Consider the following 19,371-nt stretch of genomic DNA (forward strand, 5'->3'; position numbering starts at 1 on the left):
ATATAGTTTTAACTCTCTTTGTCACATTGTAAAGATGCAGAAGATGCAAATGAGTTGATTGAGTTTGTTCTTTCCAATTTTGCTGTTTATAATTACAAATAGTTTTTATTCAGGCTGTGCAGTGTTCGTAATAAATAAAAATTTGTTCATCTACAAACTTGTAATTTTCTTGTGTAAGAAGGATTTAACAAGAAGATATAGTTCTTACCAAATTAGAGACGGTTCTTTTTGAATTTGCCTAAGAAATGTTTTGAACATTTTTTTTCGCTAATCGTTTAATTCAACAAATTAATATGAGTGAGTTTAATTTTAAATGCACATAAAAAAATGACAAAATTTTCAAAAAAAAGTACATATACAGATTGGCAAAACTTAACTATTTCGCTAGCATGGTCCCAAGAGTGATTACCTTGTCCGCAAGGCTCAAATAAACGTTATCGAATTTCCGCTTTAGACTTAACTTAAAGCACTCGATCCTAAAGGCATTAAGAACAACCAGAGTGTAAAAAGCCCATCATCAATAAGGATCAACTATTATTTGTCAAGTGACCGCAGTCTCACTCATTTCGTGTGCAACTCACACATTGTGTTTCAGCGAATATTCCATTCAGATCTTTTTTTTTTTTATGATGGATGAGATAAAACTCATAAATTTTAATTTCCCTTTAGAGTTTTCCAGATATAAAATCTGTCAGATTTTTTATGCTTTGAGCCATGATATGGCAAAACTAATTGAAAATGGTAGAAGTTGATTAAATAAAGTTTTATTCGAATATATTTTATATATTTTTGAGTTTTGATATGTTGATATAATTAAATTCGCAAATAGAAATTTAAAAAAAATGCGTTAGTTGCGAACATGTATAGGACAAGGGTACAGTACATAAAATTGCAGTTATTCCAGCTTAGCTAGAATTTGTTTACCAATTATTTACAGGTTGTAAACGTAAAATTGACAAACACTGCCAATGTCTGAAAAACACATTTTAAAATTGTTTTTAGTTTTGGCACTGATATTTAATACCTTGCACAACATAAATGGCCTATCAGCTATACAAGTGCCAAACTCAAATGAAGGAGATGCGAACAAATCTCCGGAAGCAAGTGAAAACTCTCTTAGAAATGCAATAGAATCCTTAAACGGAAAAGTAATACAAAATGATCCTGAAATTCAACTACCCGTCGAGCAAATGCAGTATGATAGCTTGGATGATATTCAGTATATTGACGAGAATGTTTCTCAGCGGTCCATAGTTCGGGGAAAGAAGAACATTAAGCAATGGGACCACTGGGTAAAGGAAGTAATAAAGTTAGTTAGAGAAAAAACGATTGGAGCACACGAAAGTGGAAAAAACCTCTAAACACATCCACTACCTCAAAGGCTCTCTAAATATTTTTTACTGTAAATCTCAAGGCTTTTAATAATATAAATACGATTTCAAAATACGTTTGGGCTTTTATGTGAGATACGAAAAGCTCATCTGGAGAGGCAAAATTTTGCGTATAAAATTGGGACAGGAATACTCAAAGGATTTAAGAGGGCGTAAGGAGCTTTGAATGTCTAGATTTCAATATTTTCAAAGCTGCAAGATTCGGTTTCTAAAAAAGAAAGTTGATAATGTTTTAATATGTGAGATTACAATTTTGTTTCTGTATTGCAGGGGAAATGGTCCGACTGTAGTGTATCTTGCGGAGTAGGAAAAACAGTTAGATGGCGACATTGTGTATCCGATGGTTGCGCCGATGGTGAAAAAGAGGCTCAAATAAGAACGTGCACAATGAGTCCATGTGGATAAACGCCTTTATTTTCTTTCCTTGTAACTACGAAATTTATATTAATACCTCGATACTCATAGGAAATATTTAAATGGATGATTGCATAGTTTTATGGATTTCATTATTTTCGCTCAATTTAATGTCAGAAATAAGAATTGTAGATAGTAGATAAAATCATTATTGTTTTGGAGGATATTAGGAAACTGACCCTAATGGCTCTGGTTCAAAGAAAGTTAAAAATTACGATTTGACTATGACGAGATATGCAGGGTTGCAACGAGTTGAAATTATTAGAAACGCCAATAAAGAAAATCAATTTTTACATGGCTAAAACTTTAATTCTAGGCGATGGGTAGCAGTTTTCTAAAAGTGGTCTTCAACCAGGTTTTGTTAAAAGCAGTAAATATTATGTTTCCATCGATTTATGGCTCGCGTTTTCAGAGCTATGCTCGCAACTCTTTCATAACTTTTAAGATAAATCGACATGTTATAATATATAGCTGGAATAGATAACTCATGGGTCATTTGTGAATCGATGTTAAAGTGGTAACAAGTACTTTGGCTTAATCAAAATAATAAAATCAAAACGATTTATTCGCATTTATAAACTTAAATAATCACAGATTTATTTTACATTACATTACTTTTATATTACATTAATTGATTTATTTTCATTTTTTAAGACGGAAAGGGAAAATGGGTTAAGTGTGTGGGATCGCTAGACTGGAGGCTTCGCTTACGACGAAATGATTCAAGTAGGATGTAGAGTTGAATACGAACCAATAAATCCGAAGCCACTTAGTTTCGTGAAAATCACACTTATTTCGTGAAAAGTTAGGAAACAGGCAAATATGCAGACCAACCAGACGCAACAAAACGTTAAAAATAATTAATTACTTAATGGACTAGATGGCCTGAAGTGTGATGAATCTATATCCTAAGGAGGATGGCTTGCAGATCTGATGATCAAGTTGGCATGCACATTGAGAATATGAAAGTGAAACATAGAGTAATTTTCTTATTGTTATTGCAACCAGCTTGGAACTAAAACATTTCCATTGCATTTTGCAACATGATAATCCCATGCGACACTTTTATGATGTACTTCCTCACGCTACGTCCATAAAATACCTTCTAAAGTTAAATAATGCAACGAAGTTGCACTCTTTGCTACCCGCAGGAAAGTGTTCACGTAAATCCAGTTCCACATAAGTCAGAATGGAAAAATTGGATGTGTTAGTGACTATTATTGTTGCCTGCCATAAAGCGTGTTTCTAAAATATTAATAGAAACTGACTATGTGCTGCTGCCCCGCTTTCAAATTTGAAAAGTATCGCAGCTTTCAGATAAGTAAACCGAAATTGATAAATCGTTTCCATTTAGGTGGAGAAGCACTTCAATACGTTTCTCACCGAACCTTCCTATATTGATTTGATACAAAGTTATCGGCAAATATACCTACAGCATTTTTCCGGTAATGGTCGAAAGCTACATTTTCAGCCAAAAGAAATATCTGTTTTTAAACATGTTTTTCTTAATGTAGCCTTGTTTTCTTCAGATAAATGGGCATTAATGAAATGTCGAGATATCAAGTACTCGGAAAAGTCTAGATTCTTGGGCTTCAGCGTACATTCTTTTCATGAAAGTTTACAAAGCCAATTACGCCAAGAATGAGTTAAACCACTTTATTGCCACAAATCCCAACAGTCCTCTACATACTATCCGAGACATTTACGAAAACTTACCTTAAACAAGTTGCGCATCCTAAACTTCTATATAATGGATGCACCGTCTCGCGAATATTTAATGCGACCAATGCCACAACATCCCACGGAAATGACGAATATCGAATTTAGGACACATTGGCTTGTAGGCGAAATTGTCGAATTGAATAAAAATAAATTTCCAATTGTGGCGTATTTTCAGTTTTTCCTTAACTTGTTCAATACACCTGGATTTTATACAAAATGCCTACCACCAAGTTACTGTGTATCGTAAATCTGCAAAAGTACTCGAAATCTGTGTATTTTCAAAAAACTGTTCTCCGAAATTACCTTGTATCTGACAAAAGTGTATTTAAAGCCTAGTAAAAAATATGGCTTTACTCCTAATTTGGCAACCAAAACTCTTTATCTTTTTATTGTTACTCACTTAGTCCAATCTTGTAAGACGCCCATTTAATCCGTCAATGATTTTAGGAGCAAGTAGTAAGTGCTCGTAAAAGTAATTGCGTTGATATCATTAAAGAACAAATTTGATACTTCAAAATGTTCTGCGTTATCTAATTACGTGAATTTACCTCCGGGTTAAGTTGAGAAAGATGGTTTTATGCTCTGTTAAAAATCGCGTTTTTGCTCGCTTGGAGCCAAGTGAAACTTTTCAATTTGTCATATAAATTTTCTTCTCGGGCGGCTTTTCAATAGTTAACTGGCGTAAAAACCTCTGCTGAAATTCTTAAAACCTCTTTTCTATTTTCTCATATTTAATTCCGCAAAATTCACTTAATCAACAAATTGCAGCAGGAAAAAACTTCTTTTATGCAATTTTATATCTTAACATTAATGAAATTAATTAGGAAAATTATAAAATGTATAACTTATTCTATACAGTAACTGTACATATTTTCGTATGCAGCAGTTTTTACTTAAAGTTTAATATATTTATAGCGAATTTTAGCAGCGGCATGAAACTAATCCCTTGTCCAAAACTTCAGCAAAGTTTTAGTTTTTGATAGTGTGAAAGTTACGACTGCTTTAATTACGTTCATTTATTGAGTTGCATTTTTAACGTTGCAATCTCGGAAAAGAGTTAAAACTAAGTTACTAATTCTTTTTAAGTATGTTAGTCAGAGTGTTTAGAACTACTATATATAGAACGATTAATTTATTTTCTTTTTCAAATTCCTTGTATACGGATGTGCAAAAGGAGGCTTCCTATTGTTGATATATAGTATAAGTTTTATGAAGAACTCTTAAATTCACCCAACATTTTTATGATTGACATTTTGATTCTCAATTGTTGAAAGTGGCACATATTCTACATAACGAATAATTCAAAGAGATAACAGTTGGTGTTGAACTGCGCTATTTGATGGTGCCCGCAGATGTAAGTGAGTCGTCGCTAAAACCTCTAAAGTAAGAGGTGGAATTGAAAGTTTATCGAACGTTGATTATTGCTGATTACTGTTATACTTACTATTAAACATTTTCAATAAAAGTGTTATTAATCGTAAGTTTTTCAAAATATCTATGTTTCTTCATGCTTAGCAAATTCGATTTTTTTCCTTTGCTGAATTTCTTGAAACCTATTTCTTAGTTCTTTTGGATCATTTATTGTCTCCCACTATTCCATCTTGTTCATTAAACAGTTTGCTTAATGCACTCTCGCAAGATTAACAAAATTCCTATCCTACCAGCATCCTGTTCTGAAACATATGATTAATCCTACTATGCATAAATTATATCTAGACGTGCAACTTCCAACGAAACTTTAATAAAATTACTTAAACGAAAAGTTTTAAAATGTTTCCATTGTCGAACCCTAACGTAAGCAGATAAGATTTTTCAAACGCATATGGAATTATCTACATAAATAATGGAAAAATTTAGAAGTTGGAACAAACAAGTCAGTGTTTGGAGACAACTTGGTCTAGTAAGCAAAATAGAACTTCTGTTGAAAAGCAAACTTTGCTAGTGACGGCATGGTGTTCTTTTCAATTTCTTAGTGGTAAACATAAGCGAGATTCTGTGTCAGCAAAACGGAGAAAGATAACTTTTGAACATCGAATGCGAATGGAGCAATCGAAATAGTTGACTTAATATGCGGAAATGTGCAATGTCTGCAAACCAACGTTGGTTAGGAAATTAGGTAAAGTGATCAGTCAGTCAATATCGGCAATTTAAAATATCCGCCAAACTGCAATAGTCAAGTCTACAATACCCCAGTGTAAAACTGTTGAAAGGGCAAAATTAAAGAGTTCTCGCCATTTCCGTAATATTCTCGGTCAAAGATAAATTACGTCAATATATCAAACGGTGAACTCCACTAAACTTATTCTGAAAGTCAACCATGGGAATTGTTCGTCTTACGGGAATATTAATCTTCACCTTTACTACACGCTGTATTATTGGGAAATTTAGTTTCAAACGTCTGACTTTTTCCGATTGCGTCATATCTCATCTCAAGCCGGTCGCATTTGCAAAAGTCCACAATTTCGGCTCGGAAGAGTTGAAATGTTTACTGAGCCTGATTATTAAATCTATCAAAAATGTGTTGCCTGAGTTATTTGTGTTTTTCGCAAGAAATGTATATTTGTACTAAATAGACTCGCGACTATTGGAAGAAACTGGTGAGTTTTAAAGGCATTTAAATAGTCGTGAAGAAGAATAGCTTCCTAATGTTTTTCACATTTTTCTATTGGTTTTGTAATTCTTTTAAATAAAGCAATATGAACTAAAAATCCATCGACCGGGATTAGGTTGATATATTTCTGCAAATGGATTAGTAAAGTTTGTGCAAAAGTGGTTATAGAAAATGGCAGGAATTCAATTGATTCGTTCGCATAACAATTGTTGGAATTATATATTGAACAGAATGACAACAATTACAAAAATATTCGGCAAAGCTGAATACAAAATTAAATGGCAGCAGTGATTTTTCCTGCATTTGATGTATTTCAAATAGTGTTGATAAAAATATATTTGACAAAGACTATCTCAATGCCGCGTTTTGTTTAGAAGCATCCTCCCATCCCAGTAACTGTTGACACCTTAGTGAATCAAATATTGAACGATCGACTCTCGATATATCGAAATTTGCATAATTTCCGAACATGGATGTATTTCGATTCGCACATATTCAAACCCATATACGTATGCATAGATAGAATATATTTGTCTCAAAGCGCACAACTTCTTAGCTCATTGTTTCAAATGTTTTATGCCTTACATTCATTAAAATATGTTTGCCGATATTTCTGTATCAGACCAAAAAACCATGATTGATGTCCGTAACGAATAAAAATAAAATGTTTGCAATGTAAACTACTATACATATTGATAAACACGCTTTCGCAGTAATAAACGCATGAACAATCAAACGGTGCAAAACCGTTTCATAAAACGCAGTGTATCAGTTGGTTCGTATTGAATACATTTCAAATAGAAAAACGAATTTTCAACAATTTAGTTTGGATATTTATCTGGGTGTACATTGTTACCATGGTTGTTTCATATTAAAAGTTTGAAAAAGTGCGTTTTTATACATTTATTAAAGTGCGAATATTTTTCCTGTTTTAAGTAGATTAGCTTCAACTAGGTATTCACTAATTTACTCGTGGAACAACCCAGTTGAACAATATTTTAAATACTTTTTTTTTATTTCTTTATTTCAAATTACATTCTGATACATGCACATGTCTAAAGAATACAAAATGAAATGGCTTTAAAAAACAATTGACAAAGGACATATACTAAAAGGTACTGTTGTTACATATTTAAATAGTCTCTAATACTATAAGGCTCTAACTCAATTAACATCTGTTTTAATTTATTCCTAAACAATTTTTCAATTCTTACTTTTTTAATGTTGTTTTCTAGTTTATTAAAGAATTTTATACCCATATAGTACGGACTCTTTTCAGACAATGTTAGTCTGTGTGTTGGATACAAAATGTTTCCTGTGCGGGTGCTATGATCCTGGTTAACGTTGTTATCGTGTAAATATATACTCTTAAAAACACATAATATTGCCTCAAAAATGTACAGACCGTGCACAGTTAAAACACCCTTTGATTTAAAAACCTCTTGACAAGACTGCAAAGGAGACATTCCGTAGATAGTCCTTAGTATACAGTATACAGTAGTAGTTCTTAGTATAAACACAGTTGAGTAACTTACATACGTACACTTTGATACCAATTTTGACCATCAATCCAATCAAGAATAATTCAAAATTTAAATCATTTTTGGAAAGCGACTTTGATACTTAGGAATTATGAAGTTTAATGTAATTTTCTGTAATATAATTAATCTGTAAAACAGCTCTATTCCTGGTGTAGGGGACTTAAATATTTATGAAATGCAGAAAGTAAATGTAGAAGTTTTTACCTCAAACTTATGATTATTTCGGAGAGTATGACGTTGGGAAAGAAAATAGAACTTTGCATACCTATTAATCAGCTGGAGCAGAGTGATAATTACTAATCTGTTTAAACGGTAATTTCTTTGCGGTTTATTATTTTTTTATTAAACCGCTGCAGGTTGAATAAGCCTATGAATATCTACAGGGAAAAACAGGAATCAATTTTTTTGCAATTGCATTGAGTCAAAATATCAAAACGCTACGAATAAATAGTTCTAAATGTTAAAATTTTAATTAAATTAATTGAAGCAACTATCTTGATCCAGATCCCCTATATTTCCATCTCTATGAATAATGATCCAGCAATTCATTTCTGTCATGTTTATTCATGGGAACATGTAGCATTGAGCATACAAGGTAGGAATCAGATAACCAGACTTATAGACCCTGTCTACTTGATCTTATGTTTATTTGGATATACTGTTTGTATTAATGCAAATTGGATTTTGCAATCCAATATGCATTCGCAGAAATTAATTATTTCGAACTGGAAACTCAAATTGGATGGCTGACTTGCGACACGATAAGTATTTTATTCATTTTCTACATTTTGCTAATAGTGAAATGTATTATGTTTCATTGAATATTCACTGGTATACAGTTGTTTGCAATTATTATCGGCCTCGTATCGTATTGATACAGGTTAACACTAATTAATTAGTTATTTGCCACTATAGCGGTAAATTGTTGGCTGATACAACAAACTACAAAAATATTTTTTTTGACAAATGTAGTGAAATATTCGGAATTGAGCAGATACCTTTCGTTCCAGGTGAATAAAACTTTCCAATAAAACGGATGTATTTTCAGCGTCTAATAGAAAAAGATACTATAGGAACTGATCACCAATATACGAAGTAGCGAAGCACATGACAAAATCAGAAAAGTTGTGCCAATACGGCTGTTTCCTGTATACGCAGATAATCTCTATTTCGACCTGATTCCTTTTACAGAACGTGATTTGATTTACTACTAACGTAAGAAATGTCGTATCTCAAAGGTTGGAAAAGGGACAACCAATTGGAAGTTGCCTTTTTAAATATAACTTGCTGAACGAATTCGAAGTTTAAATATCAATGGACTTGTTGGGTTGTAGTTTCGGGACTCGCTGATCAGGTTTCGGCATCTTCCATCAGCATTTATTAAAAAAATTTGAAATTATGAATGCATATATCAGGTCTGCTGCTAAGAATAGGCGTCAAGTTAGAGTTCTTTAGAAAATTGTCGGTTAAATTTCGGAAATCTGAACAAAGCGAACTCTTTTAGTGACTATATTTTCTATATAGAAAATACAATTATTGTTCATGTTTTAGCTCTTTTGGAATAAATTAAAGGCGATTTAATATATCTACATTAAATTAAAATATGTTGGTAAAATGGTAATCGTATGCATCATTCAGTTTTCAAATTCCCAAGGAGAAAAGGATTTAAACGTGACTAGGAAATAACAACACAGATGCGTTGCAATTGGAAAACTATGTAAAATAAATATATTGTCCAGGTTTTTTCTTAAAATCTAAGAGCGTTAAACGTAATTAATTAAAATAATGTCGAACTTATTAATTTTAATTGTAAATGCAGAAATAATTGCAAATAACAAATTGTGTCACCCATTGTTCACAGACATCCAGTTTAACACAATTATTGGCCATAGAAAGGATTTCAATAAAATGTTTACAAAAACACTTATATTTGTTATGATATCAAACGCAAATATCAATAAAAACAAATGTTTCAAGATTTCAAGATCCGCTACAATGAATGAACTTTTATCATGAAATGGATACGGTTTTCTCAAGTCTTCCTATTATTTTCATACAATAGCTTCGATATATTCCTGGAATATTAGGCAAGCTGGAAGGTTGCGAGCAATTAATATTCCGGATTCTAATTGTGTGGCACATTGGAAGAAAATAGATCTATGCAGGTGCTCATATGAGAAAACATAATTATTTCAGGCATTGTTAGCTTTAGATTAGACGATAGAATATTAATGAATTAATTCCACGATAACGAAATCTTGAATAAAACCGTGTACATATTGAATTAGATATTCTGTCACGTTTTAGCAAACGAAAACATAAGTGAGCACGTTAGTTATTAACATAATTAAATAAATTATTGTTCCAGTGCTCTATCGAAGTTTTCAAACAAATTTTTGACTTCTTGACTTTCACCACATTAAATGTTTTTTTTTCAATTTGAACCACAAACGAAAAAAAAATACTTCTTTTTGATAAGAGAAATGCAGTCTACTTCTGTCCACATTTATAGATTCTTTATTTTTTTTATAGATTCTTGATTTTGCATGGCTTGATCACATTTGCTAGAAGATAAAAATACAGCTCTCTAAATGATTTTTTTTCTACTTGAACCCCATAATTTTTGGTCCAGAATTCCTGACAAACGTTGACTTTGCGCGGAAATTCAGTATGAGTTATCATACATTGATGTGGGTTTTTATTATCTCACTATTTACAGTTATGTTTGTTATCAGTTTCATTTAGAATAAAACTCGATTTACCACTGACACGGACAATTTTTATGGAACTAACATTCTCATTAATTGATTTTTTCAGATTTGAAATTTGTATGGAAAGGAATTTTTTTTTTCAAAATCCTTTGCACAAAACCAATATAAGTATTTCTGGAGCTAGCGGCTTTTGAAATTGACAAACTTGGATCACCAGCGAACGGACCTCAATTTGACAAGAATTTTTAGAATCCTTGGCTCAGTTTGTTTATCATATTTCCACCCTGCTGCGGAAAACTTGCGGACTAATTCCATTACACTTTTATGCCTCACGTTTTTATTCGGATGCCCCTCGTTGAATATTCTCTTGGTTTTTTGGGCTTAACATTTTTTGGCAGCAGGTGAGCGAAATATATAAATTGAGCAACAAAAAATCCCTATCATTCAATAAAGTACTTTGGAAGCTGATAAGCCGTATTATTTTAACCTTTACAATTAATTAATAAAATTCATCCATAAATAATCGTGAATTTTGGTATCCTCCCATTTTACATATTTATTGAATGATGTGACGAGAAGGTAAACGTAGTAAAACCACCGAGTTTAGTTCGGTTAGTGTGGTATTTATTGCCGATCAGCAAAAATGACGAACAAAAATCTATGACCACAAAATTGTTCATCAAATACAATTCGTAGATTGTATGTAACATTATCTGTTTGAATGTTGTTCAGTGTACCTTAGTTCCCATATTGAACTCGCTGAAAATCGGAACAAAAATAAAAATCGAAATTCAGAGCAATTAATGTATAAACATCTCATATTAAAAACCTACTGGTAAGTTCACGCCTTCCGATAATTCTTTTTTGGTTTTATGGCAACATGTAATGCCACACAGATAAACTCAAAATAAAAATGAAAAAAGGTCCGTAACCAAATGTTTAACAAATCCATTAGTAAGAATGTTATCATTTGGCTGCTCGTTTATACATATATCTTCGCATAAAACCCGCAAATAAATGTTTCACTGTGAAACCGACCTGACGTATCTTACGAAACATTTCACACAAAAGCCGTTTTTTACACGGTGGGGTTTGGGAGACTAGAGGCAATAACGCCCACATTTTTTTTCCAAATCGACCGGTGAACTTTCCACTAAGCGCTTTGCGGCAAAATCACCGAAAAACTTTTGTCAGTTAAATTTGTTAATACCTAGGGAACTTGCAGACAAACGTTTCGGGGGTTGCTTTGAAGTTTTTTCCAATCTTCGCCAGAGACAATAGTATCAAAATACAAGCTTAGTTTGAAAAATCAGTACTTTTTTTGAGGTAAATCACTGATAAAGTGATTAATTAATATAAAACTATAGTACTTTTTTATCAGCTTATGTAGTAGTTTCAAATTTGTATTTATTTTTGCAAACAGCTCTACTTTGGGTTCAAAGTTTCAACGCAGCTTGAACATGCTTTAAATTTTGCACGATTTTGGCGAGTGAGACAAAAAGTTTGTGTTTTAAGAAAATATGAGCACAAACAATGAGTATCTCAACCAAATAATGAATAGCCTGTAATATTATCGCTTGTGCCTGGTCGGAAAAATGAGTGCAAAGAGTAGCCTGATAAAAAAAATTATTTCTACAGCTCCACACAATTTTTCCAAATTTCCAATTCCAATTGCAAACTGGAAATCTACTAACCAAAAACTGTTGATTTGGACCGATTTGGAACTCCATGTTCAAACTTACAATGTTCGCCGAGAACCGTGCACAAATTAAGACCCAATTCAAAGCAAAATGTTGATCTTCAATCAACTGATTCGCTAATTTATATTTCTACAGGCGGTCGTCTAGATCAAAGACTAAACTGAGACGATTACGTAGACAAGGAATAAGGGAATTGGGTTTTTGCTAGCGTGCAGGCTTTTGTCATTTAAATTAAGGCAAGCTTAGCCCAAACCAAAGACTTAACGGACGTGAACCGGTAGTTATATATTCAGCTTGTCTAAGATAAGCACTATTCGGAAAGTGCGCTGTTACAGCGAGCCAAGAAGGACAGAGGAAATTAATTGTCGGTCGCGTCAAGATAACGACACTCTTGATGGCACTCTCCAAAAGACTGAAAACCTAAGAAACTGAGCGTGTACAAGATTCCCGTAAATTGTAAGTGATCTCTGAATCAACTGTATAGAGCTAAATTACTAAAAGTGACGATGGCAACTTTATGACAATTTACGGATATTTATTGCTAATTTTGTTGTGTCGCTTTCGATTTCTCTTAGGAAAGCACATTTTTTTTAACTCATACATATAAAAGTGAATACTTCCATATTAACGTTTCTGCCTTCAAGCTTAAATTTATGTTCGCTCCCGTCAGATTTAGTCCAGTAATTTTAGTTGGTCTTAAACATCCGAAACATTTGGAGATAGAAAAACATAAAGACAATACGGAAGAAATTTTCCCCAAAGAAATCATGGTATCTCGAGAGAACGTAATTTTCTTTCCTAAACCCATTTAGCATCGAATGAATCGATTTACTGGTTTCATCACGAGTATTTTTCTAGAAACTCCTATTTAAGGATAACTAAGTCATTTGGTATTGGCAGACTTTTCTATGCAACTTATCACAAAAATGCTTTCATGAATTTTGATCTGAGGATTGAATAAGAGTTTTTGCCTACCTAGAAGTTTTATCCAAGAGTTTTTATCATTTTACTTCACCCTTCACTTCTCCAAAGAGTTTTAATTTCTTCTTCATACTCATATCTCCATGATGTCGTTTTCGGATTTTCTGGCAAAGCACTACATTTCTTGATAACTACTAAAGGCAAACGTTTTTTAAAAAAACTTTTTAAATTGTCATAGATTGAACTGTTTACAAATCAAACCAAAGAAACAACATCATTCTCCCTTTTTTCGTAGCTGAAATTAAATCCGCCCAACGCACGAATTGAACAAATAAAGTGCATTAATGGTATATAATTGTTTGGTAAGCAATAAATTGACTATAAATTCTAAAACTAGTGAATATTTTCAGGAAAATATTCTTCTGAGTTGCCTGCTTAAAACTGAAAACAAACACAAAACTAGAAAGTTGAAATATTTAGATGCCACAATCAGTTCATTGATGTTTAATCAGTATACAATTTGTCTACAAAATATGTATTCCATGTTTGGTTTTCAAACATTGGCTTAAGCCAAACTTTATTATCACTGTGAAGTAACTAAAAACTTATTTTCTGTAATAGAGAACTGGAACACATAACATGAAAGGATTTTCCTCTTTTCCTCATAACCACGCCAAGAAGTTTTACAGATCCATCCTACAATGTTACTGCGGATATAACATTGCGTGATTCGAGAAAAGATTTTAATGGTGTAATAAAATGGGGTGTTGATGAAAACGGGCCGAAGTATCTAATAAAATGCTGTAGGCCTGAATCGCGGAGTATCGTTTAATTGGATAAAAAAGTTCTGTCTTATTGCAAGAATGTCGATGAGTTTTCGACTGAAATAAAATCCACTGTTTACGTGGCGATATTATTGTTAATATTTCTTGTAGCTGATTGTGGTTAAATCAAGTTTAGTTTCAAATGCAAAGATTTACTTCTGTTAGTGTATTATTTGCAGATAATGATGACAAACGAGCACCATAAGGTTTATATATATGTATAACACGATGTATATTTGGTGGGCGTCTGATATGGAAAATTAGTCCTATTCTTCTACTGCAATTTTGGTTACATGCAAGCGATAATTTGAGGTCCATTCAAAAATCTAATGTATATGCAATCACGTCATTGTACAAAAACTCATTATTAAAAAACTCGATTAATATATATTTTTGCAACGAAAACCGCCATGTTCCCATGATTTTATTTTGAACGTATATTTTTAGAATGTGAGTGATGAAAAATGTGCACCGTAAAACAATTAATCATGACACAATCCGGTTTTGAAAGTTCTGGGTTCAGCGAGGCTGAATAGTATTCCAACATATGTAGACTATTTTCATCAATATTTCAAAACAACTGCAACGCAAAAAAAACCTATGTTTTATGCAAAACTGACATAATTCGACAAAGAACATTTTCGCGTGGATGAAACGATTGAATTTGTTTAAAGTTGAATATGAACAAATGAATGTTCTACCCTCGCATACATATAACTATCAGAGCCCGTCGTTAAAAATAGATTATATGGTTGTTTGGTTAATTCTCAACAGCTAAAAACCGGCATAGATTCACTGATAGTCAAAGACCGATAATTTCCAATTCCTCCACATGAATAAGTATCTATTATCCATTAATCAATATATTGAAGGCGGCAAGCCGGGGCCTGTACTTTGTGTATGTTGAAGCTCAACAGAAGACGTATTACTGGTCCCCAGTTCAAAATAGTTGACATCTCTGTAAAGCATTTATATTTTTGATTTCAGATCAGTTTGATTGTGAATATTTCAAAACTACTTATTTCTGAATAGTCCTGATCAAATTAATTGCAACATCATTGAATCCTAATGTGCCCTCAACTCATACTTTGAGCTGAGATCGCAAAGTACATCAAACAAGGCAGTCGACATTAATTGAAATTGAAATATTCATAGGTTTAAATCGACAGTCATAAGTAACTGATTCAGAGTAAAGAGCTCTTCTATTCGCTTTCAGAAAAGTTTCGAACGTACTCCATATCTGACATATTTCTATTAAGTTGGTAAAGTAAAGAGAAACAGAGAATGATTAAACAGTTCATACGATGAGAAATTTAAATGTAATTGAAATTCAATATGGAGACGCAATATTAGCATGGAGTGACTTGGGCGGATTTCGAGAGAATACTAAACAGTCTTGCAAACTAAATGGCATGCACATCGAACTAAATTATAGAGAAACTTTTTCAAGCACTGTTGTTAACAAAGCGCTTAACTGGGACTGTGCTTAACTTGTCGAATTAATAATCACTCTTGAATTAATAATGTCTCAGGAAATTTATAACGGTTATTATTGCTCAGATGAAGTGTTCACTACTTTAAACCCATTCAATCAGAAGAATTGTTTTTGAAAGGTTCTTTGAGGGGAAGATGGGATGCAATGAGCATGAAAATGTCAGTGAGATTTGCCGAAATTTTCTAAATTCAATAAATTTTTGAATTACAATTATGACTGATTTCATCAATGTTTCAACATTGTATATATGTTTAAACACTGTAAAACCTGCACAAATAGTTGCAAGTCCCCTTAGAAAATTATCTGCAACTGAAGCTTTGACCACATTTTAATAGGCACACACACGTTCCGTGCGCCGCTCCAACCAGCTAATAGAGATTTTCAGTGACAACTGTAACAAAGTTAACTGCTTTTTGTTAAGTTCTCTACGTCCTATAAACGTAGTTTGTATTTCATTAAGTACTTATTATGTTATCAGCTCATTTAAAGTTCCGCTTTAAACTGTGTTTAAGCAGCATTGTCCTGTTGATCCAGACCATGAGCTTGAAAAATTCGGGGCAGATCAGTTGCAAATATTTCCATTCTACACTATTCTCGTGCTAAATTCTCGGAAATTTGGCTCAACGCTTTTGATGCTGACGATAAAATCTCCTAATCAGGAACTAAAAGATCGATGATTTGTGGTACAGAAACTATCAATTTATGCACATTAGTCCTTATATAGTGAGGTGATGCTTAGTCAAATTCAGCCCCCTTTAACATTAATCATAACTATTCTAACAGTGTGTACATCAGCGTTGCTTTGGATAGGTTATAGGTAATAAGCCGACCTCCATTTTCTGTTTTATATGATAATGGATTCAACCGGTTGCATGAAACCGTCGGATTATACAAATCAGCAGTCGAACAAATTTCCATATAATCTAGTTTATGTCTAGTCAATTGGACAATAACGGATCATGAAACATTGAGTGGGCGTGACGCCTTTGATCCTGTTAAAAATATCGCGATATAAAAAAATGTGATAATGCTTTCCTTGCAAAATTTGGTTCGGTATTTAAAATTTGATAATTGTGAATGTCCGAAAATATCGCAAGAGATGTGTCCATCTACGGCCACTAACGACACAGTTACACAGTTACTTATTATTACTGGCAACATCTGGCATTTACTTACCTATTACTGTTAAATTCACTTTACTGTTCCTTGTTTGGCCCATTTTAAAATCGACACGACATCGATAAACCGCTTGATCTGATTCGCGAATATGATCGATGCCCAATTCTGCAGGTTGCCTGTCGTCCAAGAAGTATGCTCGGTTCGAAAACACTTTTTCGTCCGACCACTTTTCGGCAATGGAAAAGTCCCGATCTCTTGCATCAGCACTGAAAGGAAAATATTAACATTATTAAAACCAGCATTTGATTAGCAAAATTAAAAACCATTCTCTTAGAAATCGTTTGATGCTGCAGACTTCAACTGAAAAAGCTTGTATTCCATATTAAGCAAATATCAACCTTCTGGCATGATATTCAAATTGAAGTGTAAGTAATAGAACTCAAACGTAAAACTGTCGATATCTATGATTATCATGATTTCGTTGTCAGAAATAATAGTATAAGTCGGTTGACTTATACTGAGGTGTATATGATTATATCAACGTTTCACAAGTGATTGTTTGAATTTGAAGCTTGATGCAAATGGATTTTATTATTTCATTTTCATTTCGATCATTTTTGGTTCAAAATATCAAGAGCTTTAGTTAATTAACATTTAAAATGATTGCAGGAACGATCAATAAACCATTTTAGCAAATGCAAACTATGCAAATTAGAAAAATGCAATCTCGTTAATAGCGAGCTCGTTTCTGCTTTCATATTACCTACGTCATTATAGGCTTTATAGGTGTGGAATTTTAAATTAAAAACGTGGAAAAACTCACAATTATAACATTAGTAGAGCATTTAAAGCAGCAGTTTGACTATTTTGACAAAGTTGAATGAATGTGACAATGTGCAGCTTTCCTTCTGTATGTGACGAAAAACAAGAAAGACACTCGATGCCCGCGTCTCATCGTCAATAGTGTGATTTCTAATGCAAGAGTGCATTTTAGCAGCAATTGGTTTGTTCCAGAGGTGGAACGGTAGACAATCCATCAGGCATCGAGTCATTATTCTCATTTGCAGTGCCATAATTTCTCATTTCACGTAAAATAAAGTCGAAAGGAAATCTGCGGAAGGCGATGAAAAGATTCGTGTTAGTGAAAGTAGCATTATTTTCCAGAAATTACATTTAAACTTTTCACATTTTCAAAAGTGACTGATTATCAACTAATTTAATTTTATTTACCTTCCAGACACTTTTACTAACATATCAATGAAAAATTAATTAAAAATAATACAGTTTTTGTTATTCAAGCTGCTAAATTAGTTCGAGCTCCAGCACCCAGCGTGTCAAAATAACGTTCATATTTGCTGATGCATTGAACAGAACATTATTTATTACACTCACCAAATTAGTTTTGATCAGATTAATTAATGTTTTTGAAATAGCAACCCAGATTACATTCCCATTTTAAATTGTTTATAATCGCTTAGTCGATATATTAATTATTTACAATTTCATCAATACACCTATTGTTAAACGATTTTAAATTTAATGAGTTCAGCAAAACCCCCATCTTTTTTCAGTCAAAGTGGATAATAGCTCTTTTTTTTTAGTTTAGTGAAATGAGTAGAAAGTACAACCAAACAAGCTTTTAGAGTAAGTTGAAGCGGTCTACGAAAATTAAATTTATTTCTTCTCATTAATCATCATTGATTTCATCGCCATAATGAACCAAAAATAAATTTTAAATACCCAACTTAATCCTTGTGGGTAAATTGATTCTTTTTGAAATGTAACTGAAGGTAATTTTACGAGGCACGATCGCAAACCACCTATCTTTACGGCTCAAATACTACGCTGTTTTGCTGGGTAATTTAAAACATTGCATTTTCCATGTGAAATTAAGAGCTCTTGCACAAAGTAACAAACGTATCATTGCAGCATTTTGTAGGAATATTTTACAGTTTTCCATCAGCATCTATCTATTTCTATAATATTCAAGAAGTTAGCATTTTGCGGACAAAGGCCATAAAATTATTTAACATTTCCTTTACAAGCGGCAGGGAAATTCCCTAAGAACATCAGGAAACTCTCTGATTATATAAACGGGAGCTAGTGATGTTCAGAACTTATCAATAGTCTGGCCGGTATAATTGATACGTAGCAATTTACTGGGGAAAATTAATTTCGTATTTCAGAAAAGGTTTCTAAACCTTTTCCGAATGTTTCTATATGCAGTGGTCCAACAACAAAAATAAATAAGTGTGTGGCTTACTAAAACAGATAGAACCCCACGTTCAATTTCTAATATGGTTTGGTATGAAACCAAAAAATTAGTTCCCAGTTAAGAAAACTACCATCGTTAAGATTGTAACCGAAGGAAAACAATATCACATTGAGCAGGCCAAGTTATGAAAATACATTTTCCTTCTATGCAGGAAAATGTCGAGATGTCTTCAACTGCACAGGTACAAACGTGATTCACCTGAAAATTAATTTAAACCTGCTGCGACCAATTGATTTTCGTTAGTTTCGCATAAATCTGAATTGTAGCCTGCATGTGCATCGTTAACAGGCTACAAAACAGCGTTTAAATTTTGATATCAGCAACCGATATCACATAACTCATTACAAGCGCTGGCAATCTTGTTTACAAGTTTAATTTGCTGTGCTTAGTTTTACGTAGCATCAACATATTTTATATTAACTCGCAAATTAGCGCGGAACTATCAGATAAACTAATATTGTTTGTTGTCTGTGTTATAGGAAGTTTGATGCGATGTATACTCAGTATTTGCGCAATCAAATGTTGGTCAATAGTTGTTATAATCGATGTGTCGACATAATTTATATCTTTTCGTAAATAATTGCAATGCAAATTAATTGTTTTTTTTTCATCCATCTGTTTCACAGACTATTTTCCTTCATACTATA

At 32.8% G+C, this 19,371-nt stretch overlaps 2 protein-coding genes across 3 annotated transcripts in view; one reads left to right on the forward strand and one right to left on the reverse strand.

Moving 5' to 3' along the window:
• Nucleotides 1-19,371, reverse strand: part of LOC109544996 (hemicentin-1) — a 114,143-nt gene that overhangs the window by 86,872 nt on the left and 7,900 nt on the right. The window contains exon 2 of the mRNA XM_019915459.2: nt 16,507-16,715. Within this exon, the coding sequence (XP_019771018.2) occupies nt 16,507-16,549 (43 nt within the window). The 5' untranslated portion in view covers nt 16,550-16,715. The remainder of the gene's footprint in view (nt 1-16,506; nt 16,716-19,371) is intronic.
• LOC109544999 lies at nt 948-2,100 on the forward strand. 2 transcript variants are annotated; one of them, XM_048667238.1, is made up of 2 exons: nt 948-1,309; nt 1,662-2,100. In XM_048667238.1, the coding sequence occupies exons 1-2, from the start codon at nt 969-971 to the stop codon at nt 1,696-1,698; spliced, it is 378 nt and encodes a 125-aa protein (XP_048523195.1). In that variant the 5' UTR covers nt 948-968; the 3' UTR covers nt 1,699-2,100. The 2 variants fall into 2 exon arrangements, with proteins under 2 accessions (XP_048523195.1, XP_019771022.2); XM_019915463.2 differs by having other exon boundaries at nt 948-1,292.

Source organism: Dendroctonus ponderosae, unplaced genomic scaffold (genome assembly GCF_020466585.1).
Source record: "Dendroctonus ponderosae isolate FM_Combo_2020 unplaced genomic scaffold, Dpon_F_20191213v2 Dpon_F_20191213_6, whole genome shotgun sequence".
Classification (NCBI taxonomy): domain Eukaryota; kingdom Metazoa; phylum Arthropoda; class Insecta; order Coleoptera; family Curculionidae; genus Dendroctonus; species Dendroctonus ponderosae.